Consider the following 27,674-nt stretch of genomic DNA (forward strand, 5'->3'; position numbering starts at 1 on the left):
TACCATTAGATCCCAACCCCAAATTAAAACACATACCCCTTTTGACAATTTTGAGGAAATTATGACCAAGATTGAATACAAGGATCTAGTAATGATACAGATCTGTCAATATAGGGTGGTAAATATTTCTACTTGTTTTAAAGGAACCTTGGAAGGATGAAATCCATGAGGAAGTAAGACTGGCTATGTATGTAGATTTCTGCATTGTGATGAAGATCACATGAATTTCAGCTCACCTATATAAGCTGAAAACTGTGTTACCATTGTGCATTAGGTACACATACACTTCCTCCACATCTTCATGTTTCATCATAGTGAAGGTGAAGAAATATACTCCTGAAAAAAAGTTAACAAACATAACATGTTTCTGAGTTTGACGCTGGCATGTAGTAGACTATTTGCCACAAATTTGCATTTGTTGATTAGAAAATTAATTAAATTAGGCCCAAAGCTGGTCTCAGTGAAGTCAGTGGTTAGTTCTTATTCAGTCCTAGGGAGGCCAGGATTTGACTGGGTCTTATTCTACAGACAGCCCAGGAAATTAGTGATATGAAACTCTGAATAAATAAGTATTTGAAAATGACTGGGTCTTCCGTCCCTCTCCAGCCAACCCCTAAAGGAAAGGTGGAGGATGATCTTGACAATGTCATGGGCAAGTCCACAAAGGCTGCCTGAAGGTGAGGATGCTTTGCTGAGAAAAAGGAGCTGTAAGTAGGATGAGGTGAGGGGGAATTAAACCTGGTCTCCCACTCTCTGAGAAACAGCCCTAGCCACCAAGCTACTGAACTAAATGGTGCAGGAGCTGGTTGCCACCACCTCCATTTGTTCATGACTGATATGTACACTCAGGGGAACAGAGTCTAGAATCTGGGTAAGCGTCCAAAACTGCCGCTGACACTGCTAAAGTTAGCTGAGCAAGTGCTATTCACCCACCTAAATCTGAAGTTGAATCTGGACCTTGACCTTGTGCTAATATATCTTGCAGTTAGGGTGTGTAGATTTTTACAGAACAACCAGTAGTTCTGCTTCTCCTACTGAGGATGCAATTACACAGATGAGAAAGTGCCTTATAGCAATATAGCTTATTCTTTCTTCTGTACAGAAACAAGTGACAGCAGTACCAGTACTTTTTCCACCATTATAATTGCTTCCACACTACAGGGCTCATACTATTTTGACTATATCTGTACAGCTAAGGCAGTGTAACTTGGGTATGTAGCAAGGCCTTGGTGGGTGCATCTACGCAAGACGCTACATCACCATAGCAATGAGGTATGGCAACGTAGCTTATCTCTATGGTGATGTAGTGTCAATAGGCACAAACCGTGATGCCAACACTACATTACCATAGCTTGTCACTACAGCAACATAGCATCTAAAAATAACAGTGCGCCTCTGGGACTGCACAGTACCAAATGCACAGTCCCGGGCATGTGTAGACGCACCCAATATAAATAACATGAAAAGTCAAATGACCTATTTCTCCTTACAAGTTGTCCTTCTAGCTCAGGACTGAGCTACCCTGACAAAACTTTGTACTGAATTGCATACTGTCACCATCTAGGCTGCAGGTGTTCTGTAGATAAGTTGAAGACCTGGGTCTGTAAAGAGACCATGCTTTCATCTTTTATGAACTCAAAAATCCTATTTTAAAAACTCATCTCTAATTTAAATTAACACTGACTAATAATAGTCAGTCTTACTGTACTGAACAATGACTGTGTATCATTTCCTCAACTCTAACACAGAATTTTTCCAACCTGGGGTAAGTCAAGAATTTAATCAAATTTAGAGCTAAATCTTACCTCTGTTGAAGTCAATAGCAAAACCCCCTTTCACTTACGACAGAATATTTAAATTTGTTCCTTCAACATCTACTTCCTATCTGACTAATAAAACACTCCAGAGTCGATCTACACTACTTTGCCTTGTAAATACTCACCATTGACTGGAGCACCAAATCTACCAGTCATAACATCAAAGAAATTTCCAACATTGGTTTCAACACTACTGAAGATTATCCCACTGTTCTGATTACTGAAGTGAGTTGCCATGGAAGCCATGAATGCAACCTATAAAATATAGTTCATATTTAACCAGTGGTTAATGAGAATGAAAAGGACAAATATGAAGCCATAATGTAAAAGCTTTTCCATACATTTCCAGTATATTTATTTTTCTTATGGGGATGTTCTTTTAGGGCTTGATCCAAGGGCAATTAAACTCCCATAACAAAAATCCCATTGAATTAAGCTGGAACAGGCCTTTGCCCCTTAGTTTTATGAAACTGAATAGTCCAATTGAAGTTAAACGCTTAGGCAATGTGTGCAGGTCAGCATTTATTTTCAATTTTGTTGACATTGAAGTGGATGAGAGCAATGTGATAGAAAAGAAATGTGTGGTCTTTTAGTATAAAACTGATTAAATTAGTTTATTTTTTAACTGATACAGCTTTTACTTGAGCATAAGAAATAAGTAAGGCTCATTAAGCCGTATACACATCATTGTTTCTTGCCAGCAACCAGCAGGTATCAGTTTAGCAATTTTAAGGTTACTTGACTACAGTCTCTTAAATGAGATGCCCAAGATTCATCAAGCAACGTTCCTGTCCCCCATCATCTCCTCCAAATTCCTCTGTCATGACAATGTAGGTTGGAAGTAAAGGGGTGAAATTAAGAAAGGAGAAATTTAGCTTGATAGATTGTTATATAAAACTTCTTGCCTGAGAAATGCATTAAACTCTAGAAGAATAACCAAAGTGAAGTGGTGCAAACCCCCTCACATGGGATACTTCAAACTACACTAGACAAGGTAATAGAAAATGACCCATTAAAAACCAGTTCTGGGTCTGAGATCTCAAAACACATTACTACAGTGGACAGACACAGGTTCTAGAAAGCCACAGACTTGCTGTGTGATTGGACAAAACAGGCAGGATTGCTTCTGACTAAATGATCCCACCCAAGTATCTGTCTAATATGCTCTTGAAAACTTCCAAGGATGGAGATTCCAAAGTTTCTCCAGGTAACCTGTCCCAATGCTTGACCACCCTCGTGGGCAGAAAGTTCTTCCTAATCTCCAGCCTAAAGTTCCCCTTCTGAATTTTGAATCCACAGCTTCTAGTCCTGTCCCCTTTGGCCACAGAGAATTGCCTTTCAGGTATTTGAAGATGATTATCAAATCCCCCCCTCAAGCTTCTTTTCTCCAGGCTAAATAGCCCTGTTTCTTTCAGTCTTTCCTCATAAATCTTGCTTCCCAGGCCCCTAATCATTTTCGTTATTCTGCACTCTCAACAAAATGCTGAACTTGAGCAGGAAAAATGGCTTCTTTCAGGTTGAACTAAAACCATAGATCTACATTCAGACCCAGCAGCTGAAATATTAAACCACCTGCCTAGAAGTATGAACTTGGGTAGCAGTCTGGACTAGCTACCTCTTTCCATTCATGCATTTTTTAGAACAGAAAAGTGATTATCTTGAACTACAATTCCCTCAAGCAGCACTGCATTCAAATTAGTTAAGTTTATATGCTGATATTAGGTAATTACAGTTATGTTGATGCATTAGATTTTTTTTTCCAAATAATATCTGAAATGTTATTCAACTCCAGCCTATTCTTCAGAGATTCATTAGAATACAAAAGAAGGATGGATGTACATATACAGGCATGTGCATTTGCAGCCACTCAGATAGCAGTGGCACAAATTTGTGCTGGAGATTTGTGCCTCAGCACATGTGCCTGAACATGCACTTCGGTGTGGAGCGAGTTGTGCCACTTGGGGCAAAGTGACCCTGCCCAACTCCTCCCGGATCTGTAGCCAGGGTGAGCGAAAGGCTAAGGCCAGCACTGTGCTGGCTCTGGCAGTATAAAAAGCTACCCTGGCAAGCAGCTCAGGGATACTCACTCTCAGGAGCTTCGAGGCCCAGCCAATTGGCATATGGGGACACTAGCTCTTTGTGACAGCTGGACTGCTGCAGCAGCCCTGACTTAGAGTGACCCCTTTACACTCCACCCACTGCAGCAGTCTGGCAATGGGGGCTGATGCCTGGCTGTGACCTGCTGCCACCTGTGACAGCATCCTCCCCCTTGGACCTGCAGCCCCATGTCTGCAAACCTGCCAGACCTGGATGGGGACCACGCAGCTACCTGGGATCCGTCTGCACCTCTGGGCCAGCTGCCAGTGGGCCATGGCTGCATAATCAGCCTTCATGAGGCACTGCTGCCATATGTGCCCCCACCCTGCTATCTGGGCAGCTATCGCCTGGAAGATGTTCCCAGTATGGTGGCCTACTTTGAACTGGCAGAGCATAGCCCCACATGGCCAGGTGGTCAGCCACCTTATTCACCCTCCAGCTGACTCCCCAGTGCCAGCCCTGGGCAGGCTCCTCTGTCTGGGTAATGCCACTTGCCTCACTAGCAGGAATCCTGGTGTTCCCTGTTTAAAAATTGCAAGTTCTCTGATAAAAAACCCAACTTCATTCTTTAAAATACCCCAAAATCTGTGTTCTTCCACAATTAAAATGAAACACCACTGTACTGATATCTATCTATATACAGAGAGATCAGTTGGGCAATGTTTTATTGATATATTTACCATTTTAAAGCATTTTGAAAGCCTACCAGTGCCTCTATCATCATAATAAAATAAATTCTAAATATCTATATGCTTTGGTGTTTGCTTTTGGGTTTTTTTATCATAGAAAAATCAAAGTTCCCCTTGACCCCTTCGCTAACCAGGATGTGGGGATAGCTGCCCCTGCAGCCACAGCTCCTGCCAGCAGGTCTCATCCTATCTGGCACCTGGGTGCATAGGGTGTGAGATATGGGGGGGATGTGGGGTGTGGAGGGGGTTTGTGGGTGGGATTTGTGGAGGAGCTTGAGTGCCACACCCATCCTGCCTCCCGTGTCACGCAGCCCCCGGAACTGGCAGCTGGACCATGCCCGCTGCAGAAAAGCCCTGCAGGGCACAGCACCACCTGACCTGTGGTCTGTACATAGTGAACGGGCCCAGCCTGACCTGGCCTGCTAGTGTGTGTTTGGACAGGACCACGATGGCTCCTTCCACCACTTGCACTAGTGGGGCAGGCTGAGCTGGGTCAGGTCAGGCTAGGCCCGTTCACTATGTACACACTGTGGGTCAGACTGCATTGTGCCATTGTGGGGCTGTGCTGCAGTGAGCATAGCCTGGTTGGCTGCTGCTGCCAGTGCCAGGGGTGGTGTGCCACATGGGGTGGAGGGGACAGGTGTATGACAGACCCTTCTCAAAATGCTGCCAGAAGCCCCACACCCACTGACAACCACCCCCCCCCACACACACACCTCACATCTCCCCCACACACCCACAATCCCCCCAGAAACCACACAGTCCCCTCCACCCCCACACTTACCAGGGACGGTGCCCTGGTCTGGGTCACACTGCAGCCTTACCCCTCTCCTGTTTGCCCCAACACAGAGACAGCATGCTGCGGCTGCAGGAGCACCACAGAGACACTCTAGCCAGATGCCAAAGCATCTCTCTGGAGGATTCAACCACCAGTTGCCCCAGGGCATGCTGCACGACTGTGCCCTGTGCCCTTTTTCCCCATGGGTTTTTTTTTTTTTTAAATACCTGGATTTCCAGGTATAAAATGTAGAGTCTGCGCTGCAAATGTGCAGTGTGGGGAACATTTTTTTTGATTCCTAGCATGCCTCTTGTGGCATCTCAAACTGGTTGACTCCAGGGTGAATATGAGTTGCCAATGCAACGAAGCAATAGGCAGAGCCAACCGCACCCTGTCCTGCATCAACAGGGGCATCACTAACAGGTCCAGAGAGGTCTTGCTCCCCCTCTATGCGGCTCTGGTCATGCCACAGCTGGAGTACTGTGTCCAGTTCTGGGCGCCGCACTTCAAGAGGGACGTGGAGGACCTGGAGAGGGTCCAGAGGAGGCCACTTGTATGGTTGGGGGCCTCTGTGGCCAGCCCTATGGGGAGAGGCTGAGGGACCTGAATCTCTTCAGTCTCCGCAAGAGGAGACTGAGGGGGGATCTTGTGGCTGCCTACAACCTTGTCAGGGGCCACCAGCAGGGACTCAGGGAAAATCTGTTCACCAGGGCCCCCCTTGGAGTCACCAGGAACAATGGCCACAAGCTGAAGGAGGAGAGGTTTCAGTTAGATATTAGGAAGAACTACTTCACTGTAAGGGTGGCCAGGGCCTGGAACAGGCTTCCCAGAGAGGTGGTGCTCTCACCTTCCCTGGAAATCTTCAAGAGGAGATTGGATAGGCACCTGGCTGGGGTCTTATGACCCCTGCAACCCCCAGTGCTCCTTCCTGCCCATGGCAGGGTGTCAGACTCGATGATCTGTCTAGGTCCCTCCCGACTCATTGATTCTATGTACATGCTTGTTTGGATGCAGCTGAAGAGTCTTCCCCCACCTTCTGTTTTGTTACAACACATCTGATCAAAGGGGATGGAGTTCTCCTTTAAATTAATCCCGTTCTTAAGAGATGTTTTCATGCAAAAACATGTCCTCTTCTCTACCTTCACCTTTCTGAGGATAACTGTAGCTTAAAAACACGAGGTTATACTGCTTTAACAATTTTAAACGTAACCAAAAACAACATGGAATCCTTTTTGTGCAGCAGTTAAATTTCCACAAGAATATCTACATTAGGAAAGGTTCTGTCAGCTAAATTTAAAATCACAGAAATGCTTAGAAGGTACATAATTGCAACAAGTATGGTTTTCAAGCCATTCTTCCAGAAAATTCCTCCCAATTAATAATCTTCTGAAGACTCTTTCAACTACTTTGTCTTGTTACAAAAGTCAATTAAGTAGGAAAACATTTTCAAGCTGTATTTCATCCACTGCAAAAGCTCTCCCTTAATGCACACCATGTTTGACAATGTAAATATGTATGGCACCACAGAATTCAAAGTCATTGCCTCCAGACTGCACAGATGCCACAGTTTGTATTGGTGTATTTACCGTTAATTTTCATGTCCTTTATGTGTATGTAAAAGGTCAATGAAATATGACTTTATGAAACCATACTTTGAAAAAGTTATTATCCCAAATTACAGAGTTTGGACCTGTAAATGGAACATCTATTTTCCCTAATGTTAACAAGTGTGTGGACAGGGATTCTTTTTGTATACTTAATTCCTGTCTAATACCTAAGGCTATGGCTGGCCAATCTACAATACTATTTTACACAAGTTTAATAATCAGTGGAGACCAAATCATAAGAACACTTAACATCTTATGATATATTAGCCAATTGCCATCAAGAATGACTGGGGGATGGAGTGCCGGGTGGGCAAGGCCAGCGGCGCAGAGCCAGCACTGCTGCTGCTCTACCTCTGTCCCTGTGGACCTACCCCCACATCTGGCTCTGTGCTGCTGGCCTTGCCCACCAGATCTGGCCCCTCAGATGCAGAGCAGTATAGTGTGGAGATACCCAAGTGAGTTCTAGTGCTACCATAGCTGGACTGCTGTTAGTATTTCGACTACCTCATTCCGCTCATACACCTGCTAGCTCAGGTGTCTCTACACTATCCTGCAGTGTTCAGTGTAGACCCTCTGAGATGCCTATAGTGATAGAAGTCATAATTTTAAAAGGCTTCATAACAGAAGGCTGGGAGTTGGGAACTGGGAGATGGTCCCTTAGGCAGCAACTAGATTGTTGCATAGTAGCTCTTAGTCAGACAAACATGGAGGCTGCAAGGGTTACTTACAGCTCCAGAATAAAGCCTATTGGGATGTCTCCTGCGCAGTAGTGTAGTTAACTACACGGTAAGCATGTGCGTCTACATGTGCACATGCTTACTGCATAGTAAACCTCGTTAATTACGAGTAAATTTGCTACCTGCAAATGCAAGTAGTAAATTTACTTGCAATTACTTACTACACAGTAGTGCTCATGTAGATGCCCGACTGGGAGCAAATCTGCTCCTGATCACCTGGCTACCAGGGGGCGGGAGATTGTACCCTGCCCCAAAGAGCTGCCTGCTGATTATGTCCCCTTGCCTCAGCAGCAGAGAGCTCCAAGTCTGCCCCCTCCAAGATTGTAATCAGGGAGCGGGGGCTGGGAAATCCTTCTCTCCCAGCCCCCGCTTTGCCATTGCAATCAGGGAGCAGGGGGATGAGACATCCTTATTTAAGCATCTGGGATCTCAGGCTGAGAGATAAGGATCCCCCACTGCTGGCATTGCAGCTGCAGAGCTGGCACTGGGAGCTTCTTTCTGGCAGGGGCTGGAGAGCCTGTTCCTTGCCCAGGTCTGTGATTGCAGAGCTGGATGGGGAAGAGGCTGGGGATCCTGTTCCCTGCTCAGCTCCATCATCCATCCAGTCCAGACAGCTGTTTCCTGGCCTGATGCTCCCTGCCAGCCCCTGGGTTAGCACCCAAAGGGGGTCTAGAGCGCCCCATAGTAGTAGCAGTGTCCCATTATAGGCCCCAAGAAGCAGGAGCAATTTGCTACCATAAGCAGCAAATCTGCTCCAGCATTTACTCATGAGTAGTTTACTCATAAGCAAACTGCTCCCACATTAAATCTGTGTATAGATGCACCCATTGTGTAGTTTCATAGTTTCATAGTAGCTAGAGTCGGAAGGGACCTAGGTAGATCATCTAGTCCGACCCCCTGCCTTGGCAGGAAAGAGCACCAGGGTCAGATGACCCCGGCAAGGTCATCTAACTTCCTTTTAAAAATCCCCAGGCTAGGAGCCTGCACCACTTCCCCTGGAAGCCGGTTCCAGGCCCTAGCCATCCTGACTGTGAAGTAGCGCCTCCTAATAGCTAATCTAAACCTACCCTCCGCCAGCTTGTGACCGTTATTCCTGGTCACTCCTGGCAGCACACGGGGGAACAGGGACTCCCCCAATACCTGCTGATCCCCCCTGACCAGTTTGTAGCAGGCCACAAGGTCCCCCCTTAACCTTCTCTTGTGGAGGCTAAACAGGTTCAGGTCCCGTAGCCTCTCCTCATAAGGCCTGCCCTGCTGACCCCGATCATACGAGTGGCCCTCCTCTGAACTCTTTCCATATCGTCCACGTCCCTCTTGAAGTGTGGCGCCCAGAACTGGACGCAGTACTCCAGCTGCGGCCTGACCAGTGCCGCATAGAGGGGGAGGATCACCTCCCTGGACCTGCTCGAGATGCATCTGTGGATGCATGACAGGGTACGGGTGGCCTTCTTGACTGCATCCCCACACTGCTGGCCCATGTTCATCGTGGAGTCAATGACGACTCCAAGATCCTTTTCCGTCTCCGTGCTGGCAAGAGGGGAGTTCCCCAACCTGTAAGTGTGGTGCCGGTTCTTCCTCCCCATGTGCAACACCTTGCACTTATCAGTGTTAAACCCCATCCTATTCTCATCTGCCCACCATTGCAACCTGTCAAGGTCAGCTTGTAGCCTATTGCACCCTTCTAGTGCACCCACATCCCCCCACATCTTAGTGTCATCAGCAAACTTGAACAGGGTGCTTTCTACCCCCTCATCCAAGTCACTGATGAAGATGTTGAACAGTGCGGGCCCGAGGACCAAGCCCTGCGGAACCCCACTGCCCACGTCCTTCCAGGTCGAGAAGAACCCATCCACTACCACCCTCTGGGTGCGGCCCTCCAACCAGTTAGCGACCCATTTGACTGTGTGGGCATCGACACCACAGTCTCCCAGCTTTTTGATGAGGACAGGGTGAGAGACAGTGTCGAAAGCCTTCCGGAAGTCCAGGAAGACTACATCCACAGCAACCCCTGCGTCTAATGATTTGGTGACCTGATCGTAAAAGGCCACCAGGTTGGTCTGACAAGACCTGCCACTGATGAACCCATGTTGGTTGCCCCTGAGCATGCATTCCCCCGCAAGGCCCTCCTGGATGTGTGCCAGGATAATTTTTTCAAAGAGCTTACCCGGGATTGAGGTAAGACTAACTGGCCTGTAATTTCCCGGGTCCTCTTTTTTTCCCTTTTTGAAGATAGGGACCACATTGGCCCTCTTCCAGTCCTCCAGCACCTCGCCAGAGCACCACGAGTGCTCATAGAGCCGCGCCAGGGGTCCCGCAATGACCTCGGCCAGTTCCTGTAGAACCCTAGGGTGAAGATCGTCCGGACCAGCAGACTTGAACACGTCCAGCCTCTCCAGAAGTACCCTAACTAACTCCTCGCTAACCCCTGGCCCAGGCGTGTCTCTCCCGGGGCCCGAGGGGGGCCCAGCAGGGAGGTGGCTGAACTGGTCCCTACTTAGGAAGACAGAGGCAAAGAAATCGTTAAATATGTTAGCTTTGTCATCTGGCATGACGACTAAGTTGCCCATCGTGTCCTGCAGGGGCCCCACATTACCAGGGACCCTCTTTTTACCCACTATGTATTTGAAGAAGGACTTCTTATTGTCCTTAATCCGGGAAGCTAGTCCTATCTCCATCTCTGCCTTGGCCTTCCTGACTGCCCCCCTACATCCTCGGGCGACTGTAACATAGTCCTTCTTGGTGATGACCCCATCCCTCCATTGGGTGTATGCCTCCCTTTTAGCAAGGAGACATTCCCGGATGCTCCTAGTGAGCCATGGGGGTTTATGTGCCCTCCTGCTCCCTTTGACCCTTGTTGGGATTACTTCCCTTTGGGCATGGAGGATCATCTCCTTAAGGAGCAACCACTCACCTTGGACATCTGGCTCCCTTCCCCTCTGGGTCCTCAGCGCTTCCCCAACAATCTTTTTATTCATATATGCCTATGTTTATTGAACCTGGTGATTACTGCATGGTATCAGACATGGTGAATGAAAAAGAACTTGAAGGAATTTGACTTCCAAACTGAAAAACTTTACACTATTCTTTTTACTGTTAACTTATATGTGGGTTTGATCTACTGTATTATTTCAAACAGAAGATGCCCTTGAATTTAAGATGCATAAATTTTCTGATCTCACTTTAAGAAAAAAAATCAAATAAAAAGACACAAGGATACAATCTCTGTGAAGCCTGTGAGAGCTTTCTGCTTATTTTTTTCCCCTCTAGTTTAAGATGCAGGCCATTTTAAAAGGAGTCTTTCACTTTAAAAGCTAGATCTTATATTCAAAGGACCAGCATATATCTGTATTCTAGTAACTGTGGGCTGATTTTGAGAAATGAAACCCCAAGATTAAAGACTACTGGTTTGAGATCCATAGTGAAGATATTGTACCTGGAGTTCTGGTGGAATCCCTGGATAACCTTTTTCTCCTTTTGGTCCATGATGGCCACGATCTCCCCTTGGTCCCAGGTCCCCTTTGTCTCCTTTCTCCCCTTTGGCTCCATCATGGCCAGTTGCTCCATTATTTCCATTGTTTCCATGATTTCCTTAAAATAATCAATGTTTTCTGATTAGTCCCAATACAATTATGTAATACATAATCAGTTTTGATTTATGCAATACATAATCATAATACTTAAACAATTTTTGACAGGATACTGCCCTTTCCCACCCCCAAGCCAAACAAATCCTATTCTCAGTATAAAGGTGACTTGTTCCTTGAGCAACCAAGGAAGTTGATCTGTGTCAAGCATCCTCAGAAGGGTGATCCAAAAACCTTGCACGGTGTCTGTGCAGCATCTCAGAGCTAACCACTAGGGAACGCTGAGGATAGATGTGTACCTGAATAAACCCAATACATTTCTGAGGTAGGTAACTTAGAGGAGCAAGCAGTGCACTCCATATTAGGGGTGCAGTATACACTCCTGAGAAGATGTGCCTAGATCCATTCTTTGAAAGAAAAGGACAGGATAAATTGCTTCATTTAGAGCTTGGCCAGAAGAGGCAGTAGGACTGACTTCTTTTTTTTTAAATACCCAGGGTCCAGACCATTCATTCAGACCTGAGTTCAATTTCTGCCTTATCCTGACTGGGGCTCAAACCTACATATTTCTTACCTCCCAGGAGAGCACATAACAACCCAGCTACACACTGCTCTAGGTGCAGGCTCTCTTCACTCCTCCTGCTGAAGCTGATTCACTGTGTAGTAATACAACATTCATGGGACCAGAAAAAAAGAGAGTTAGTGGAAGCATGAAGCCTAATGATCAGTATACTGAGCTGGGAGAGGAATCCCAGGTAGCAGTCCCTTCTCCAACCACTGGCTATGCACTATGTATTGTGTAGTCATTGGCATCCCAGATGTGTGCTTCTGACACTGGACTATTGAGTCAGTCTTTTGCTTGCCCTTTCTCCAACTCAGTCCAGCCCACTGTACCTTGTCTCCCATCCTGCACAGTGAAACAGCTTAAGCAAGAAGGATGGAAGTTGCCCAGTCTTTTGATTAAGGAGGTGGGAGATATAGGTCTCTAGGTGAAGGTGGAAATAGAAACCAGATTTCCCACTTCCTGAGCAAGCACTGTAACCACTACACGGTGCTTTTAAAATTGGGCATGTCCTCCTTCTCCTCTAGGTATGTGTTAAGAAGAGAATTGCCAAAACTACACTTTGCAGGTATTCTTATGTTGCTAATATGTATTGGGCATGCTCTGAGCATGCCTGCTTTATCAGCCTCCTTAAGGAACTTAGATCCCAGTCAGAGTTAGACAGGAGCTAGGCATGTAGTTGCCCAGTATGGGGCAGTTCAGCACACATGCAGAAGCAGGCCACTTTTCTCAAATTAATCCAAAAAAGCAGCTTGCCACCTGTCTGCACAAATAGAAATGACTTGGGCAGAAAGTACTGTAACCTGTGAGGAGTCTCTCACAGGTCAGCCAACTCAGCCAGCTCTGCCTAACATTTCAGAATATAGTTTCTCAGGCTGACTAGGTACTTGTGAAGGAACTGGCACATTCTTTGAGACTCCTGGCACACATTTATTTAAAGGCACCGTGGGATTTGAGCCCCACACATTTCAGATCAGGCACAATTTTCAGATCAGGGATAAGACCCCAATTGTTCCCGTTATGCTTGCCCATGAAGGGGGAGCCCTGGATCATCATCCCAAGTTTTCCCAGCACTGGCAAGTCAAATGCCAGGGACTCAGAGTCCAGTGTGACCTGGGGTTGTGCCAGAACCAGGGTCAACAACATGCTGACTGTTGGGCCCCGACACTGAGAGATCAAGTCATGAATCGATTAGATGTGGGAGACATGGTTGATGTCATATACTTGGGTCTTAAAAAGGCCTTCAGTAAGTTCTTCCATGATGCTTTTATAAAAAAACTGGGGGATTCTGGGCTGGCAGAGTCCATGGTCAGATGGGTTGGGAACTGGCTAGGCAGGGGAAGGAAAAATACAGCCTGTGGCCAGCCAGGCCATTCTTTCTGGCCCATGGGACCCCTAAAAAATTTAGACAATTAAGATTTATTGTCATGGCTGCCTGTCAAAGATGACAGGAGCCAGTGGTAGTAGGACCCAGGGAGAGCCAACAGCAGGATTAAGCAGCTGAAGCAGTAAGGCCAGCCCAGCCCCACCCCACCCAACCCCAACCACAACCCCAGGTACACCAACTCAGGCCCCGCACTCCTGCCCAGCTGTTGCTGTGCTCTGCAGGCCCACTCACTGCCCCTTCCCCTCACCTTCCACAGACATTTTCCCACTCCCCCCTTTCTTGCCCATCTGCTGGCCAGCCGCTCCAGCCCCACATGGTTCCTGGCTGCAGCGCCAGGACCACAGAAGCAGCTGGGATGTGGTGCTAGAGCAATGGGGGGGAGGGGCAGGAGCAGCAGGGGGAGAGTGACAGGAGAAGGGCAGCAGTGACAAATGGGGGGAAGTGATTGTGAGTGGCAGCATGGGGCCCCCTGGGGCCAGGAGCAGGAGTAGCAGAGCCTGGACTTGGAGCAGTAATGGCAGGGGCTCTGCCTGCCATAGGGGGAGTGGGAGAGGGCAGGCTGTGAGGAAACCCTCCCCCTCCACACATGCCACAATCTTCCCCAACCACCCACACATCCACATGCTCCCCCACCCCATGTACACACTCCCAAGCCCCCTTGCCTATCCAAGCCCCCTTGCCTATCCATCTCCCCACAAACCCCACACGTGCACCCACACCCTTCCACAACATACAAGAGTAAGACTTAATTTTAAACTATTATACCACTGTACAGTATACAAACACATGTAAATCAAGACAAAAATAGTTTTTGAAATGAAATTAATGTATGTTGTAGTACGTGTTTGATTTTTAGAATATAATTTAGTATTTTTCTGGTTCCAAGGTGATAAAACCCCCTGCTGAAGGGGTATTTCCAGGGGACCAGGGGAAGGACTTCTGGTGGCAAAGGTCAAGGATTAGGGGGTGGTATCTGCCAACTGGAGTGGTGAGGCAGGGGGACCTGAGAAGTACCTGGGTGATTCACTCACTGGGAGCAGTCCTGCTGGGAAACTGTATGCACTGGCCAGGGCCAGGCCACATTGAGGGACAGAGCACAACATGGGCTGCCCTGGGTGGGAGCGGGTGGCAGTCAGCCCCATACAGAGTGCCACAAGGGCAGCTGTGGACCATATGGGGCAGGCAGTGGTGGGGGGGAGCAGACTGCACCTGCACTGCCCTGCCTGGGCTAAACACTGCTGCATGCACCCCCTGCTCCCTCTTCTTCCCTCCCTTCCCCTACACCTAGCCAGCTTCTTGGCCCTAGCATACAAGCAGCCCCCCACACATGCATATACCACCCCTCGCATACACATACCCCCACAAATTCCCCACACATCCAGCTCCCTACTCACACACCACACCCACCACACACAATATACAAAAGTAGGACTTTATTTTGAGCTACTAGCAAAGTACCCATCAAGAATGACAAGCAGGTGGCAAGGACAGAGTTCCACCACCCACTGCCCAGTGCTGCCACTGTTCCACATCCCGCCACACACAACCCCCCAACCCACCTCTGTGTCCAGCCCTAGGCACCCCCATCACACCTCAGACATACACTCATGTGCCACATACCCACCCAACCACACACCATGCATACCCACCCACCCACCCAGCCGCACACCACACACACACACACCCAGCCACCTGGGTGCCCTGCCCCCCAACATGTCTCGCCACCCACAGCCATCTTCCAGTGCAGGGAAGGGTGTGGGGGAGTGCTTGGCTGCTGTGCAGTGAGCGTGCATGGGGGATGCTCCCCACTCTGCAGTTGTGTGCTGCATTCAGTGGGCACTGCCCACACCCCACTGCCCACTGCCCTTGTGGCCATGCCTCACATCCCCTCCCCCCCATGCAGGGCGTGGTCCCCGCACCGGCTTCCCTCATGGCACCCTACGGCCATGCGCCTGGGCTGACGCTCCACATGTGGGGGCGGGGAGGGGGGTGTGACTGCAGGGTGCCGCACAGGGAGCAGGCAGGGCAGCGCACTCCACCCCATGGCCACAGACTGCAGCTGGCGGGTGCTGTCCACGCCCCCCGCCAACTCCCCTCACTGCACCCTGTGGTCCCGCACTCCATGCCCCCCCCATGCACCATGCCACCCTCCACATGGAGAGCGCCCGCTAGCTGTGGGCCACAGGGGGGTCATAGGGCAGGTGCATGGCCACAGGCAGCCCCAAGGGGAGAAGGCAGGGGGATGCCGGCAGCACCTGCCAGCTGCAGCATGTGGCCACAGGGCAGGGCATGCCCCTCACACCCGCTCTCTGCGGTCACATGCCATGTCCCTCCCATGTTTTGGTGCTCCTGGTGCAGAGAGGGCATGGCCCTCCAACTGAAATAATTGCCCACCCCTATGTTAGATCAAGAACACACAAACACTCTTTGAAGAAATTGGGTTAAATGTAAATGTAGTTTTTCTTAGACTGCCAATGTCATTTAGTATATCAGATGGAGAAAGGAAACAGAAATATCAATGAAAGAAAAGATGCCATGGGGTAATTATTCAAGTACATACACATAACTCATACATACTAAAATCAGAAATTTACAAACACCATCTGGTTGGGGAAAAATGTAATTGCAATGTGCAGCTTTTGCATATATACATGAGAAGAGGCCATTTAAGAAGTGTCCCATAATGCAGAAAGAAAAAAATGATTGGAACCAAAATTACAAAAAAGCATACATAAAAACAAAAGAAACAGCAGGACAGGATTATTCTACATAAACTAAAATGACAGAGTCCTTCTTATAATCCAATTTTTAAAAAGTTTGGGGAGGGAATCACATTAGGACAGTATTCCCATTAGTAGATGCAAAAAAAAAAAGTGTGGATAAACAGTTGTAGTAACAAACAGAAGCCTTCCCAGCTGTAGATAAATTCAGCCTTTTCCTCCCACAATGACTGTATCATGCCAAGTATAGAAGCCATCCTGGAAACAAGAACCAGAACTTTGAGGCACCTATACACAAACAGCCAGGCTGCTTCAACACGCTGTAATTACGGTGCATCAGAGAAGACTTGATTGATCAAGTCTGCTGGAGCATGGTAATTACTGCGCTCCAGCAGCCTCCAGCGCCTCATGCATCAGCATCCCCACATTGAAAAATGGTGCATGGTGCTCATTTGATGAGCTTTAGATAAAATGCCCCACCACCATTTTTAAGCACAGGGAGGTGATAAACAAGACACTCCGGGCACTTTAATTAGAGAGGCTCTGAGAGCCACTCTACTTAAAGCCACACCACCCCACTCCCAGAGCATGTGTATAAATGCCCTAGAGCTCCCTGCCTCTGCTGAGTATTCTGACCACTAGGCTATAAAATAAGACTTCCTTTTGCATTCATTCACTCTCTCTGTCCCCACAAATTTTGCACTCGATTCTGCCCAGTGGCCCAGCTTCAACAGAAGGGGTGCTGGCAGGGCACCTCCTAACAGATATAGCTCTGTGGTTAGGGGCCATCAGTTGATATAAGAATTAAACCTGTGTGTCTCACATCCTAGGCAACTCCTCTAACCAGGAGGTATCCACCATAGAAAAGAACAAGCCCAAAGAGAGGTGGCACATGCCTACCCTCAGGAGAGGATTCCAAGCTGTGGTTCTCAAATGCACTGAAGGTTCCTCCCTGCAGCACCCAAAGGCATCTAAGTCTCAGAAGGAGGTGGGGTTTCAGGTACACTCCTGTCCTCAGTACTTTCTCTTTGCAGCTCCAATTTGAGCATGGTGGCTGCTCTGGATCCCATTTTGCAGTATCTAAGTTTCTCAGTACACTTAACCTGGAGCCAAGGTACCTCACTTCTGGATTCACTGTAGATGGCAAATGTCTCTAGGCTAGAGACACACCGTTACACATAAACCGGTTTAAGTGATCAGAAACTGGTTTAAACCTGTAAACAGAACAGAAGATCAGTGCACATACACCAGTTTCAAAATGGCTGAAACTGGTTTAAGATAAACCCAGTTGAATGTTTCAGACTTAACTTATTTTGGTCAAACTGGTTTATGACACTTCTGACCCAGACCCCTCCTTGGTTCAAGTTAAATCACAGTCCCCCAGCATGTTTTCCTGCCCTGGGCTGAGCTCTGCTGTCTGCTCCAGAGAACAGGGCTGGCCCCACCCCCCTGGTCACTAGCTGGAGCAGTGAGGGCTGGTTGACAAGAGAGCAGGGGAGGGAGGGGGCAAGGTCGGCTGGGGATGCAGCAGAGTCTAGGCGGGGGGCTGCTCCCCCCAGCAAACCCCAATTGAGGTCTGGGGCCAGGGAGGTGGGTTAAACACCCCTTTTCCTGCTCAAATTTACTGCTGGCTCTAACTGTGGACTACAAATCCCAGAGACACCTGGAGCAGGGAGAGGAAGTGATGAGCAACCCTGCAGAATCCTGCTGCTGTAATTCTGGACTGCAAGTTTCAGAGACCTTGGGGGCTGGAGGAAGAGGAAGTGAACACACAGCCAGAGAGCCATGCTCTAGCACCCCCCAACTTCTGGCCTGAGCCACTGCAGGTGTGTGGCTACATTTCCTGAATCAAAGGTAAATGTCTGTTCACTTCTGTTTCAATTGAATCTGTGCATCTTAGACTAACCTGCAAAGACTAAACCGATACATCCTCAGGCTTTTTGACGGTCTTTACCTAGTCCTAAAGTTAGGTAGTGCAGCACCTACATTCTAGGCACCTAAATCCTTTATTAAATCTGACCCTCAGTGAGTTTGAGGTCATGGAAGAAGTCTGTTAAATCAGGAAAATGAACTGAGGTCTCCCAACACCTGACCTAGCACCTTAACTCCTAGACCATATTTTCCTTCCTTCCTATGGTTGAGGCTCTGTAATAATACTGGATAAGACTAAATAAACAGTCAGTACAGCTCTACATGCTCCTGCTGGGATTGCATAGGATGGTGGGAGCCAACTTTTTTGGCATGTGTGACACAAATTAAGCTCTGTACCCTCCCAGGGTGCCACTCCAATCCCTTCCCAGACAATCTGCTGCCCTGCTTTCTGCTTCCTGCCCTGTCCTCCTGGAGCTATTTGCCCTGTGCTGAGATCTCCCGCCCCAATCTGCCATGTGCTGCATGCGAAGGTTGTCTGTGCCACTACTGGCATGTGCACCACAAGTTAACCACCCTGGCATACTATGTAAGCCAGCTCTGAATCTGACCCCCCTGGGTCTTCCCTAAGTTATACATCTGTAACCCCTACTGGCGTCAGTGGTTCAAATTTCATGGAGTCATTACCAAGTCCATGAAACCACATTGCCTTAGCTGGTGTGGCACAGTCCACAAGTCTGCCCTGGATTTGGCTGAGTTGTAGTTTCTCATTAGATGAGAGCAATAACAGGTCTATCCTGCAAAATACAGGTCTGAAAAACTAAACCACCCTGAGTAGCAGCAGTGGAAAGAAGGGATAATGCGAATATTATATGCCTTTTTCTAGTACAGCAAATATTCATGGTTACTTTCCATAACTAAAAAAATTATGTTTTTGTAGTAAAATTCTCTCCCATATATTCCCCCTAAGTACAGTATTTACACAGAGTAGAGGGTTGGTGATGGCTGATTCACTTAATAAATCTTATTCCTTAAAACACACTAATGCCAAAAATGTCTAAGTAACATGTTATTTCTACATTTTTTTGCCATCCAAAGCTGCTTATTTAAACAACTGTATACAGCACAGTGTGTCACAGATCTAACAGTTACTGGAAACTGTTAACACTGGAATATCAACAGCCAACTGCAAGAAAGATTTTCGGGTTTGCTGTGAAGAATACCCATTACCGTCAGCAACTTGCAGGGAGAGAATGAAAGCAAACGGTCAAGAGGATGAGGCAAGCTAACCGAACCATAACTCACTTATATTACACAGCTGTTTTATGACTCGACTCAATTTCAAATTCTTGAAGGCAACTGCCATATCAGTTCCACTGCCTAATTATCTTTACCCCTTTAAGAGCTGCCTCTCTTTCCACAGCAAGCACCAGACCAAATTCTAACCTCAATTATTATGTCACGTTTTCCATACACTAGAGACTTTTTTTTCCAATCTTAAAGGGTTATTTTATTTTATTTGAAGGGAAGCAACAAAAATGAACAAAAAAAATGAATTTCCATAACTGAGCCCAGAGAAAAAATGGCTGCTACACTTTACACACAAGCAGAGGAACCTAAAACCTGAATCCAAATCTCAACCCCAATTGCTAAAAAGTTTGGACACAGATCCCCATTCTGATGCTAGGATTGGTCTCTGATCTTCATTGAACCCAGTCTGCAGTTAGACTGAACACCGAGGCATCTGGAATTTCATTTTTACCTGGCATCCCAGCAGGTCCAGGAGGTCCTGGTGGCCCTTGATAGAGTTTCATTCCAAAATCTCCACGACAGCAGGCACTGCAGTCTGTATTCTGGGGTCCGCTCGGAGGGGGCTGAGTGCACAAAAATACACAGTATTTAAATACAGCATTCTGGGATTTCACTGGCTAAACATACACACATGCATCCTGGTAGCAAGGGCTGCATTACAGCCCTAAGTTGGTATATTCTGATAAACTCTCGGGACACTTCTCTTTTTTTACATATCCCAAGCTCAGTGTCCATTTAAAACTAAGGTCCTTCAATTGTTTCTGAGTTACAATATCAAAGAAAAATCTTCCTTTTGAAAAAAAAAATTAAAATAAAAAAACTGAGTGGCTAAAAATCATAGATCACTGAGCACAGTATCCTGCAAGTCACTGCATACGGGGACAGGGGCTCGCCTGCACATACTCTCAGCAGGATTCTGGTCAGGCAAGCCAGTCTGGATGCAAAAAAGCAGTGGGATCAGAGCTGTGGCTTGGAGCATCTTCAAGAAAAAGAACTCAGTCTGCTAGATCTGAATGAGCATGGACCTGGATTTTCAAAAGGGTAAGTGTAAAAAAAAAAATCACTAAATTCTAATAATGCCAAAAACTGACCTGGACATAGATAAGGTGTTGTGAACATGTGACTTAGACCTGTGCAAGACTTTTCAGGCACATCTGAAATGTAAGCACTTATGGAAATATAACATTGCAGGCATTTGGTTATATTGTGTGCATGTGTGGGCACAAGAGGGATTACAGAGCTCTCCCAACAAGGCACTGTTCCTATTATTAAAATAATGTATCAAGGATAAAGTAATAACTAGCCACATTTATTACAGTAACAAAGTCTGATAACAGTTAATGTTCATCCCAGAGTATTATGTATACACAAGTGGCTTTACATTCAAGTGGACTTCACAATCAAGGACTGATATATTTCAAACTACAAGTGATTTTCAGAATTATTCACAAGGAAATAGTGAAGCTACAAGGCCTGTGAAAGGCTAGTTGGAGTGAACCACCCCTTCTTCTCTCTGTCTTTTTAACACCCAGCTAGACAAAGCTTTGGCTGGGATGATCTAATTGGGATTGGTCCTGCTTTGAGCAGGGGGTTGGACTAGGTGACCTCCTGAGATCCCTTCCAGTCCTAATTTTCTGTGATTCTATGATAACTCCAATTTCATATCTTCACTCCCACTTAGGGTGGCCACCTTTTCCTGATGCAACAGCAGGATACATGCCCCCCGACATCTCCCAGACAAGCTACCCATGGCTCTGTCCTTCTCTCCAGCCTGGCCCTACGGCTGTGCATTTCTGCCCCGGCCCTGGGACCCAGGCCCTATGCACCACCCCAGCTGAGCAGCACCCCAGCCCCAGCCCCCAATCCTGCCTCACTCCCTCCCTCACTGTGGGGGCCTCAGTCTGCCCCACCCCCCCGCCCACCACCTCCCTCCCGTGTTGCCTATACCCCTTCCCCCACAGATTCACCTGCAGGCAGCTGGGGGAGCTGCTCTCCACCACTGCATGGGGCTGTATTCCCGGCCATGTGCATGTGAGCATGCACACACGTACACATGGCACCCCCCGTGTCCTGCTTCTCCCAGCCCCAAGCAGCCCTTGCAGGCTGGAACTCTTCCAGCTTGCACGGGGAAACACATGGTTTCCTGTTGTCTCATGGCAAACAGAAAACCTGAATCCCTGCACATGATACTGGGATGACAGTTGACAGTTGACAGTGTCCAGGGGAATCTGGGCCAAATGCTGTCCTGGAGTCATTGAGCCTGGGACTGGGACTTGATGTTCACATTTCAGGACTGTCCCGCCCAGTAAGGAATGGATGGTCACCCTGTTCCAGTTAGGCATCTTGTCTTTGCCCCTATTGCCAACTTTGCCTTTATGGGAAAGCTGAAGTATTTTTTTATTTTGGAAGACACACCTTGATTATCCTTAATCTCTACCCCATCCTCCCTGCTTTCCCAACTTTTTTTTTAAATTTGCATGACTGAAGAACATTTTGCTATTTATTTTTCTGTCCTTTGAAAGGTCTAAGACAACCTGAATTCTGGCAATTCTTACTTTATCCTTACACTTCTTGACTTCATGTTGGCTTTTTATCCTTACAAATCCTTTGATTTCAGAGTGAAAAATCTGGTCACATTCAGTGTCCCAAGTACAATGAATATTCAAGAGAGGTCTCAAGCAACACAGAGCTCCATGCAGATGAATAATACATTTTAATGCATTTTAAAGTACAAATCTGAGGATTTCAGACTTAAATATGTAAAATGGATAATGCAAAGCTATTTTCCCTAAACTGGGAAAGTTTCATTTCCAACTCACTTGTCAAAGTCCCTACAAACTTGTTGCTTGAAGAGTTTGTGCAATTTTTTTCCTAAACACAAATACAATTCTGTAGGCTGTGAAAAGCCTCTCACACTTTTCCTGGGATGGGTGGGAAATTAGGGTGAGAGGGAGCACTGAGGATATTTGCTCTATAACTTGCTCTAAACTGTATATGTTTGCATTACCTTAATTTGACAGTTACTAAATCTGCTGGTGCAGAAAGACACAACACATGGGCTGGGAGTGTTGCCTTGCTGATGCCCTCTCTCCCAGATCAGCTTGGGAGAGGACTGGAGCGATGGGGCAAAGCCACGTACCTGCTCCCCAGACCAGGGTCCCTGACCTGAGGAGAAGGCAGGGGGCTTGCTCTGCTGCTCCCTCCGCAGACAGGACAGCAGGAACTACAGCAAGGAGAGCTCTCCCAGCACATTTTCTGGCTCCACAGATTTTAAAAGCACCACCTGCACTGCCCAGCTAGGCAACAGGGGCAGAGTTATTTTTCTAGTGGTAAGAGTTTCAGAGAAAATGGAAAAGAGAAAAGGCCCAGCAGAGAATTCTTTCAGCACCATCACCGACTTGCATATCTCAAGAGTAAATTGGATGCTTATCTTGCTGGGATCCTATGACCCCAGCTGACTTCCTGCCCTTTGGGCAGGGGGCTGGACCCGATGATCTCCCGAGGTCCCTTCCAGCCCTGATGTCTATGAAATCTATGAAATCTTAGAGATGGGCTGCATTTTAGGGTCAGGGCATTCCCTTGCATTGCCAGCTGCAAGTATTCTCAGCTGGCATTTGTTTTTAAATTTTGTTTCCAGGGTCAAATCAGTTCTGAATTAAGTTTCAAATTTTGACTGAGCAGAGCTCAGTCATTCAAGTCTGTGTGGCACTACCACCGGTACATATCCTACTTCCTGGGCTCATCAGTCTGAGGCTTCAGCTACTCCCAAATCAATGGCAGGCATCCTAAGTCCAGGCTGAAGGTCTTGGTGTTCAGATACCACATAGTCTCGCTTTCCCCTAGCCAAAAGTTTGAAGGAGCAAGCTAGGGGAAAAGCCCAAAAGCAATGCCCCATCACCATAGATTGTGTAGCTGAGATCCTCGCATTTGGAAGCATTTGTAAACTCTCGCAGGGGTTGATCTGTCCATGGTGCAAGGGACAGGCTTTCACCCTCTAACTACACCATGCCATTCAAGGCTGAGACTTTTTTTTATATATATAGAAATTTGTCATGTCCCAAGTCAAATCAGCGAAAACAATTCCAAAGCCATGAGTCATTCAAAAACCATGTGTAGCACACTGCTGCCGGCAAGCATCCTCCATCGCTGCCTGGGGCTTCAGTTACTTCCACATCCTTTGGTGGGCATCCTACATGCAGATCCAAGCCCGCAGGATGCAATTAATACCAAGCAGCTCACAGTCAGCTCTTGTGGAAAGAAGGTGTTCACCATAAATTAGATCAGCTCCTGGCAGCTCTGCTTACCAGGGATGGTGATGACAAATCCCTTGGAACATCTTATAGCTACATTTGTTCCCCCAAAATAAACAGACTCCTCAAATATAATCCATCTGTTCTACTAGCCCGCTCATGCTGGACTCTCCCTATTGCATCCTGGCTACTGTTGCATCTCGTGTTAAGTGACTCATGAGTTGTTTCTCTCTGCAAGGGAGATTCTCTCTCAGACACTGGAATAATATGCAAATACCATAAATTCAACTGTATTCTTATTGGTTAGAGTCACACTTTTTCACCCAAAAAGCAATTCAGTACTGTATGTGTAAAAATAACATGAATAATTATACACATGTCCCCATTTATTTCAATGGTACTCTGCATCTGGGACTAGAAGTCCTATTACTTACAGGCAATTTGTATTAAATCATATAACCAAAACTAAATTAAAATGTAGTGCCTACCTTCCCCCCACCATTCAAATTGTATAGTCCTTCACTAGCATGCCATGTGAGAGAGAGCAGAATAAATAGAATAAAAAACTCTAAGGGGGCTTTCAATGCACGCTACTAAAATATGTTTGAGGACCTACCCTGAAATCTCCTAGATTAGCAGGTCTGCAGTCACTGAGGAGAAATGGGAGCAATAATACTACTTTTTTTTGTGCCTCCATTGCTTGAAGTACCCTCTAGGCTAGGGACAGATATTACACATAAACCATTTTAAGTAATCAGAAACTCGTTTAAAACTGTAACAGAACAGACTTTCAGTGCACATAAGCCAGTTTGAAAATGGCTGAAACCTGTCTGAGATAAATCTGGTTGAATGTAGTATCAGACTTAACTGGCTTGAGTCAAGCCAGTTTATGCAATGTCTGTCCCACACCCCTTGCTGGTTTAAGATAAACCAGACACCCCCAGCATGCTCTTTGGGCTGGGCAAGGCTCTCTGCTCCACAGCTGTTTAAGAAGAGTTTGAACTAATGGAGAGAGACTATTGTTTTGCGGATGGGGTGATAAACACTGTTATCAGCCCCCTGCTGGTTTACTTGCCTGTCAGTTTGCTGCAGACAGTATAAAGAAGCAAGGAGGGAGATTTAAAAGCTCCATATCACCAACAGATGCATGCATTGCACACCCTCCCTTGCCTCAGAGTGTTAGCTGGGGGCTGGGGTCCAGCAACACTTCCCCCCTCACACTTGAGCAGCCAGCAAGAAAAAGCCTGGGATGGTGCAGGCAGACCTCCCTAATCAGAGCATCCTGCTGGGACCTAGCTACGGCCCTCCTTAGCTTAGCACTATAAAAGGGAAGAGAGGGCTGCTCTAGCATCTCCCCCTTTCGGCTTCTGGCCTGAGCTACTGCAGACATGTGCCTGCATTTCCTCAGTCCAGAGAGAATGTCTGTCCAGTTATAAACTGGTTCAGCCTAGCCAAGTTAAACTAACCTGCAAAGATTGAATCAATTCAGGCTCAGGCTTTTTGAATGCCTGTCCCTAGCCCTAAAGTCTGAGATGGCAGCAGTAGCAGCATGCTGAGGAACAGCAGAATGAGAAACAGTGATTCACCAGGTGGGGAGGGGAGGCAGGAGAATCTGAAGGCATTCAAAGGCAGAAAATTTTTCCTCTGCTCCCTATGTGCTCAGCATTTAAATCCTTTTTGTTGTTGTTGTTTTTTACTAAAATGCCTTAGTAAAAGCACTTATCAAGAGACTGTTCTACTGCCATCCCAGTGTTAATATGCACTTAGAAAACACTATGAAAATTGTTACAGAGGATTTTGAAGCATTAGTAACCTACACATTTTTCCTTTTTCACTCACTAGATGGCCATATGTTTTTACACCAAGTACTTGCAGCTATTCTCTGAGTTGAGCCTGATAATATTTGCATTTCTCTAGCAGGTGGGTAATTTTCAACCAAATAATATGGAATGCTAAGATAAACAGATGCTCACAATGCCCAGCACACAACTCACTTGCCATCCTGTAGGAAGTGTTTCTAGGGTACAATCTATGACAACATTTGATTGCCCCATTGCTGATGGTGTGAAATTAGAATTACAGGGTCAGAAGTGACCTCAAGAGCCATCTGTTCCAACCCCCAAAACCAGGGCTACAGAAGTGGGCTTCAGACCCCTAAGAATTCATGTCTAGCACCTTCACCACTCAGGTATGTGGAAAATCATTTTAATTGCTAGCAGCATAAGGTTTAAGACAAATACTTGCATGGTAGTTCATGGGAACATACACAAATGGGTTCATTATTATATATGCCTACTAGTTATACTGTTTCTTTATAGCACATACAATTTAATTAATATTAAATAATGTTAAATATATTTCCTGATTGTGTCAAAAAGCTTGTATACAGTGCAGTGTAGTTATAGTATTTAAACCTATATTTTGCCATACTTGAATGTACTCCTTAAGTTCCTCAGCATTACCTAAGCTCATCTCTGCTTCTCATGAAACAGCTGTGAATCAGCCATTCAACCCACATCAGCCTCTTTCTGCTTTTAGAATACAAGCTGCCATGGTTAAGTTGAAAAAGGATACAATTCTGTCAGCTAAAATGTAATGATCAAATAATTTGCATTTAGTAGCGACTGAGAATAATACTGCATTTTGCTACTGAGTGTAAAATAAACTCCATAAAAACTTCAGCCTGCAATAGAACTTCCTATTTATTACTCAAGTTTCATGCTATCCTCTACAACTTTCACTCCTATAAAAAAACAACAAATAAAAACCTGTGAATTGTCCTATTTTATGGATGACCAAATGATGGCAAATTTCCTTTGTGGGAAACTAATGCCTAGAATAGTTAAACACTATATAACATCTATTATAAAAACTTCCCAGTATAAAAAGTAGACTCTGCAGACATTTATACGGCATTCATTTAGCTCTTTTTACAAAAAATAAAATTAAAGGGGCAGCAATTTGATATATCATTAAACATATTTAGATCTCAAACCCAATAAAACTGCCATGAGTTAAAAGAAAAAACAAACACTGCAAAGAATAATGATTTAAAATATTCAGTATTGCATTAAAATTACCTTCCTAAGCTTAAAAGGATATATTTTCTTACACATAAATTTAAAGTAAACTGTATTTTCCCTGCCAACAGAACAGTGCCCTTATACATAACATCTGTTTACAGAGCCCATAATTTTCCTCTTTCTTCAAAGGATATAATAAGTTGATCATAAAGCCTTATTTTGCTAGAAAATAAATGGCACATGCATTGAGAAACTGTGTATCACAATACCTGGTTGAACAGGATCAAGGTTTCAGTAGAGCAATGGGATGCTGGCTGTGTTGTTATCACTTCCCCACACCATGGTTCGTTCTACCACCTAATTAAGAGATTCTGTATAGCAACCCACCAGCATACAGACCAATAAGCATCTTTAATAATCCTATTTTCTTAAATATATATCTTAAAAAATTTTCATTAACTTTTAAAGTTATCTTTAGAAGATTAATTCAGAGTACCTGGACTCTGTCTGAGGTAGTCTGCTCTACATCATCTACCTCTGGTCTCTGGGCTTTTTGGTCTGTAGAAGTGCTATTATCATCAATCGTCCACTCTACAAGTTGACTCCGCTGTCTCAATATTTCCCTGCTTCTGGAACCTTTATGGCCAGTCTGGTGATGACTTTGCAATACTTTGGCCACTGGTTTATAAGATCCTCTGCTCACCTCCACGTATTCATCTTGACACAGGCAAAATGGAAGAAAAAATAAAGCCAGCAGATGCCAGCTGATGAAATCCTTGACTGCCATGTTATTCAAAATAATTTCACAGGAGTCCAGAAAATGCCTTTCAGGAGAAGCCCCTTTACTCCACCAGTAGTTATGTGGTCCTTTCAGCTATTTCCACTATTACTCCTGGCACTTAGATCAGGACCAAGTTTTATACGGTTGTGTGCAATAAATAAAATGAAAAATGCCAAAGTGACAGGATCCTTCATCCAAAATCAGTCATGCCTCCTTAAACAAGCCAGGCATTATTCACCACTTCACCACCACAAGGAAAATTGATTTGCATGCTGGAAACAGCCACCACATTTAACGGACTCCTGTGGTTCCTATTTGGGGGCATTAAAGAATGTAACACCTTTTCTTTGGCATGTTTTTGTTTAAGTGTGAAAAAATGTGATGGAAATGGAGAACATGTGGCTAATGGTTTACATTCCTTGATTAGACATGGAAAGGCTGTGAATTCACACTCTGAAATGT

The 27,674-nt window shown here is 46.1% G+C and overlaps 1 protein-coding gene across 4 annotated transcripts in view; it reads right to left on the minus strand.

Annotated features, from left to right (window-relative positions):
- The window catches only part of C1QTNF3 (C1q and TNF related 3), a 37,249-nt gene extending 9,802 nt beyond the window's left edge, over window positions 1-27,447 (minus strand). Inside the window, exons 1-5 of one of the 4 annotated variants that reach the window (XM_090037915.1) lie at window positions 27,135-27,444; window positions 19,610-19,721; window positions 11,159-11,313; window positions 1,943-2,072; window positions 237-336 (exon numbers count right to left, since the gene is read on the minus strand). In XM_090037915.1, the coding sequence (XP_089894041.1) occupies window positions 237-336; window positions 1,943-2,072; window positions 11,159-11,313; window positions 19,610-19,721; window positions 27,135-27,218 (581 nt within the window). In that variant the 5' untranslated portion in view covers window positions 27,219-27,444. Of the gene's footprint in view, window positions 1-236; window positions 337-1,942; window positions 2,073-11,158; window positions 11,314-19,609; window positions 19,722-26,927 lie in introns of all 4 variants that reach the window. The other 3 variants (XM_090037916.1, XM_090037914.1, XM_090037917.1) reach the window with 3 other exon arrangements.
- Window positions 27,448-27,674: the final 227 nt, after the last annotated feature.

Source organism: Crocodylus siamensis, chromosome 3 (assembly GCF_052110815.1).
Source record: "Crocodylus siamensis isolate JL-2025a chromosome 3, ASM5211081v1, whole genome shotgun sequence".
NCBI lineage: Eukaryota > Metazoa > Chordata > Crocodylia > Crocodylidae > Crocodylus > Crocodylus siamensis.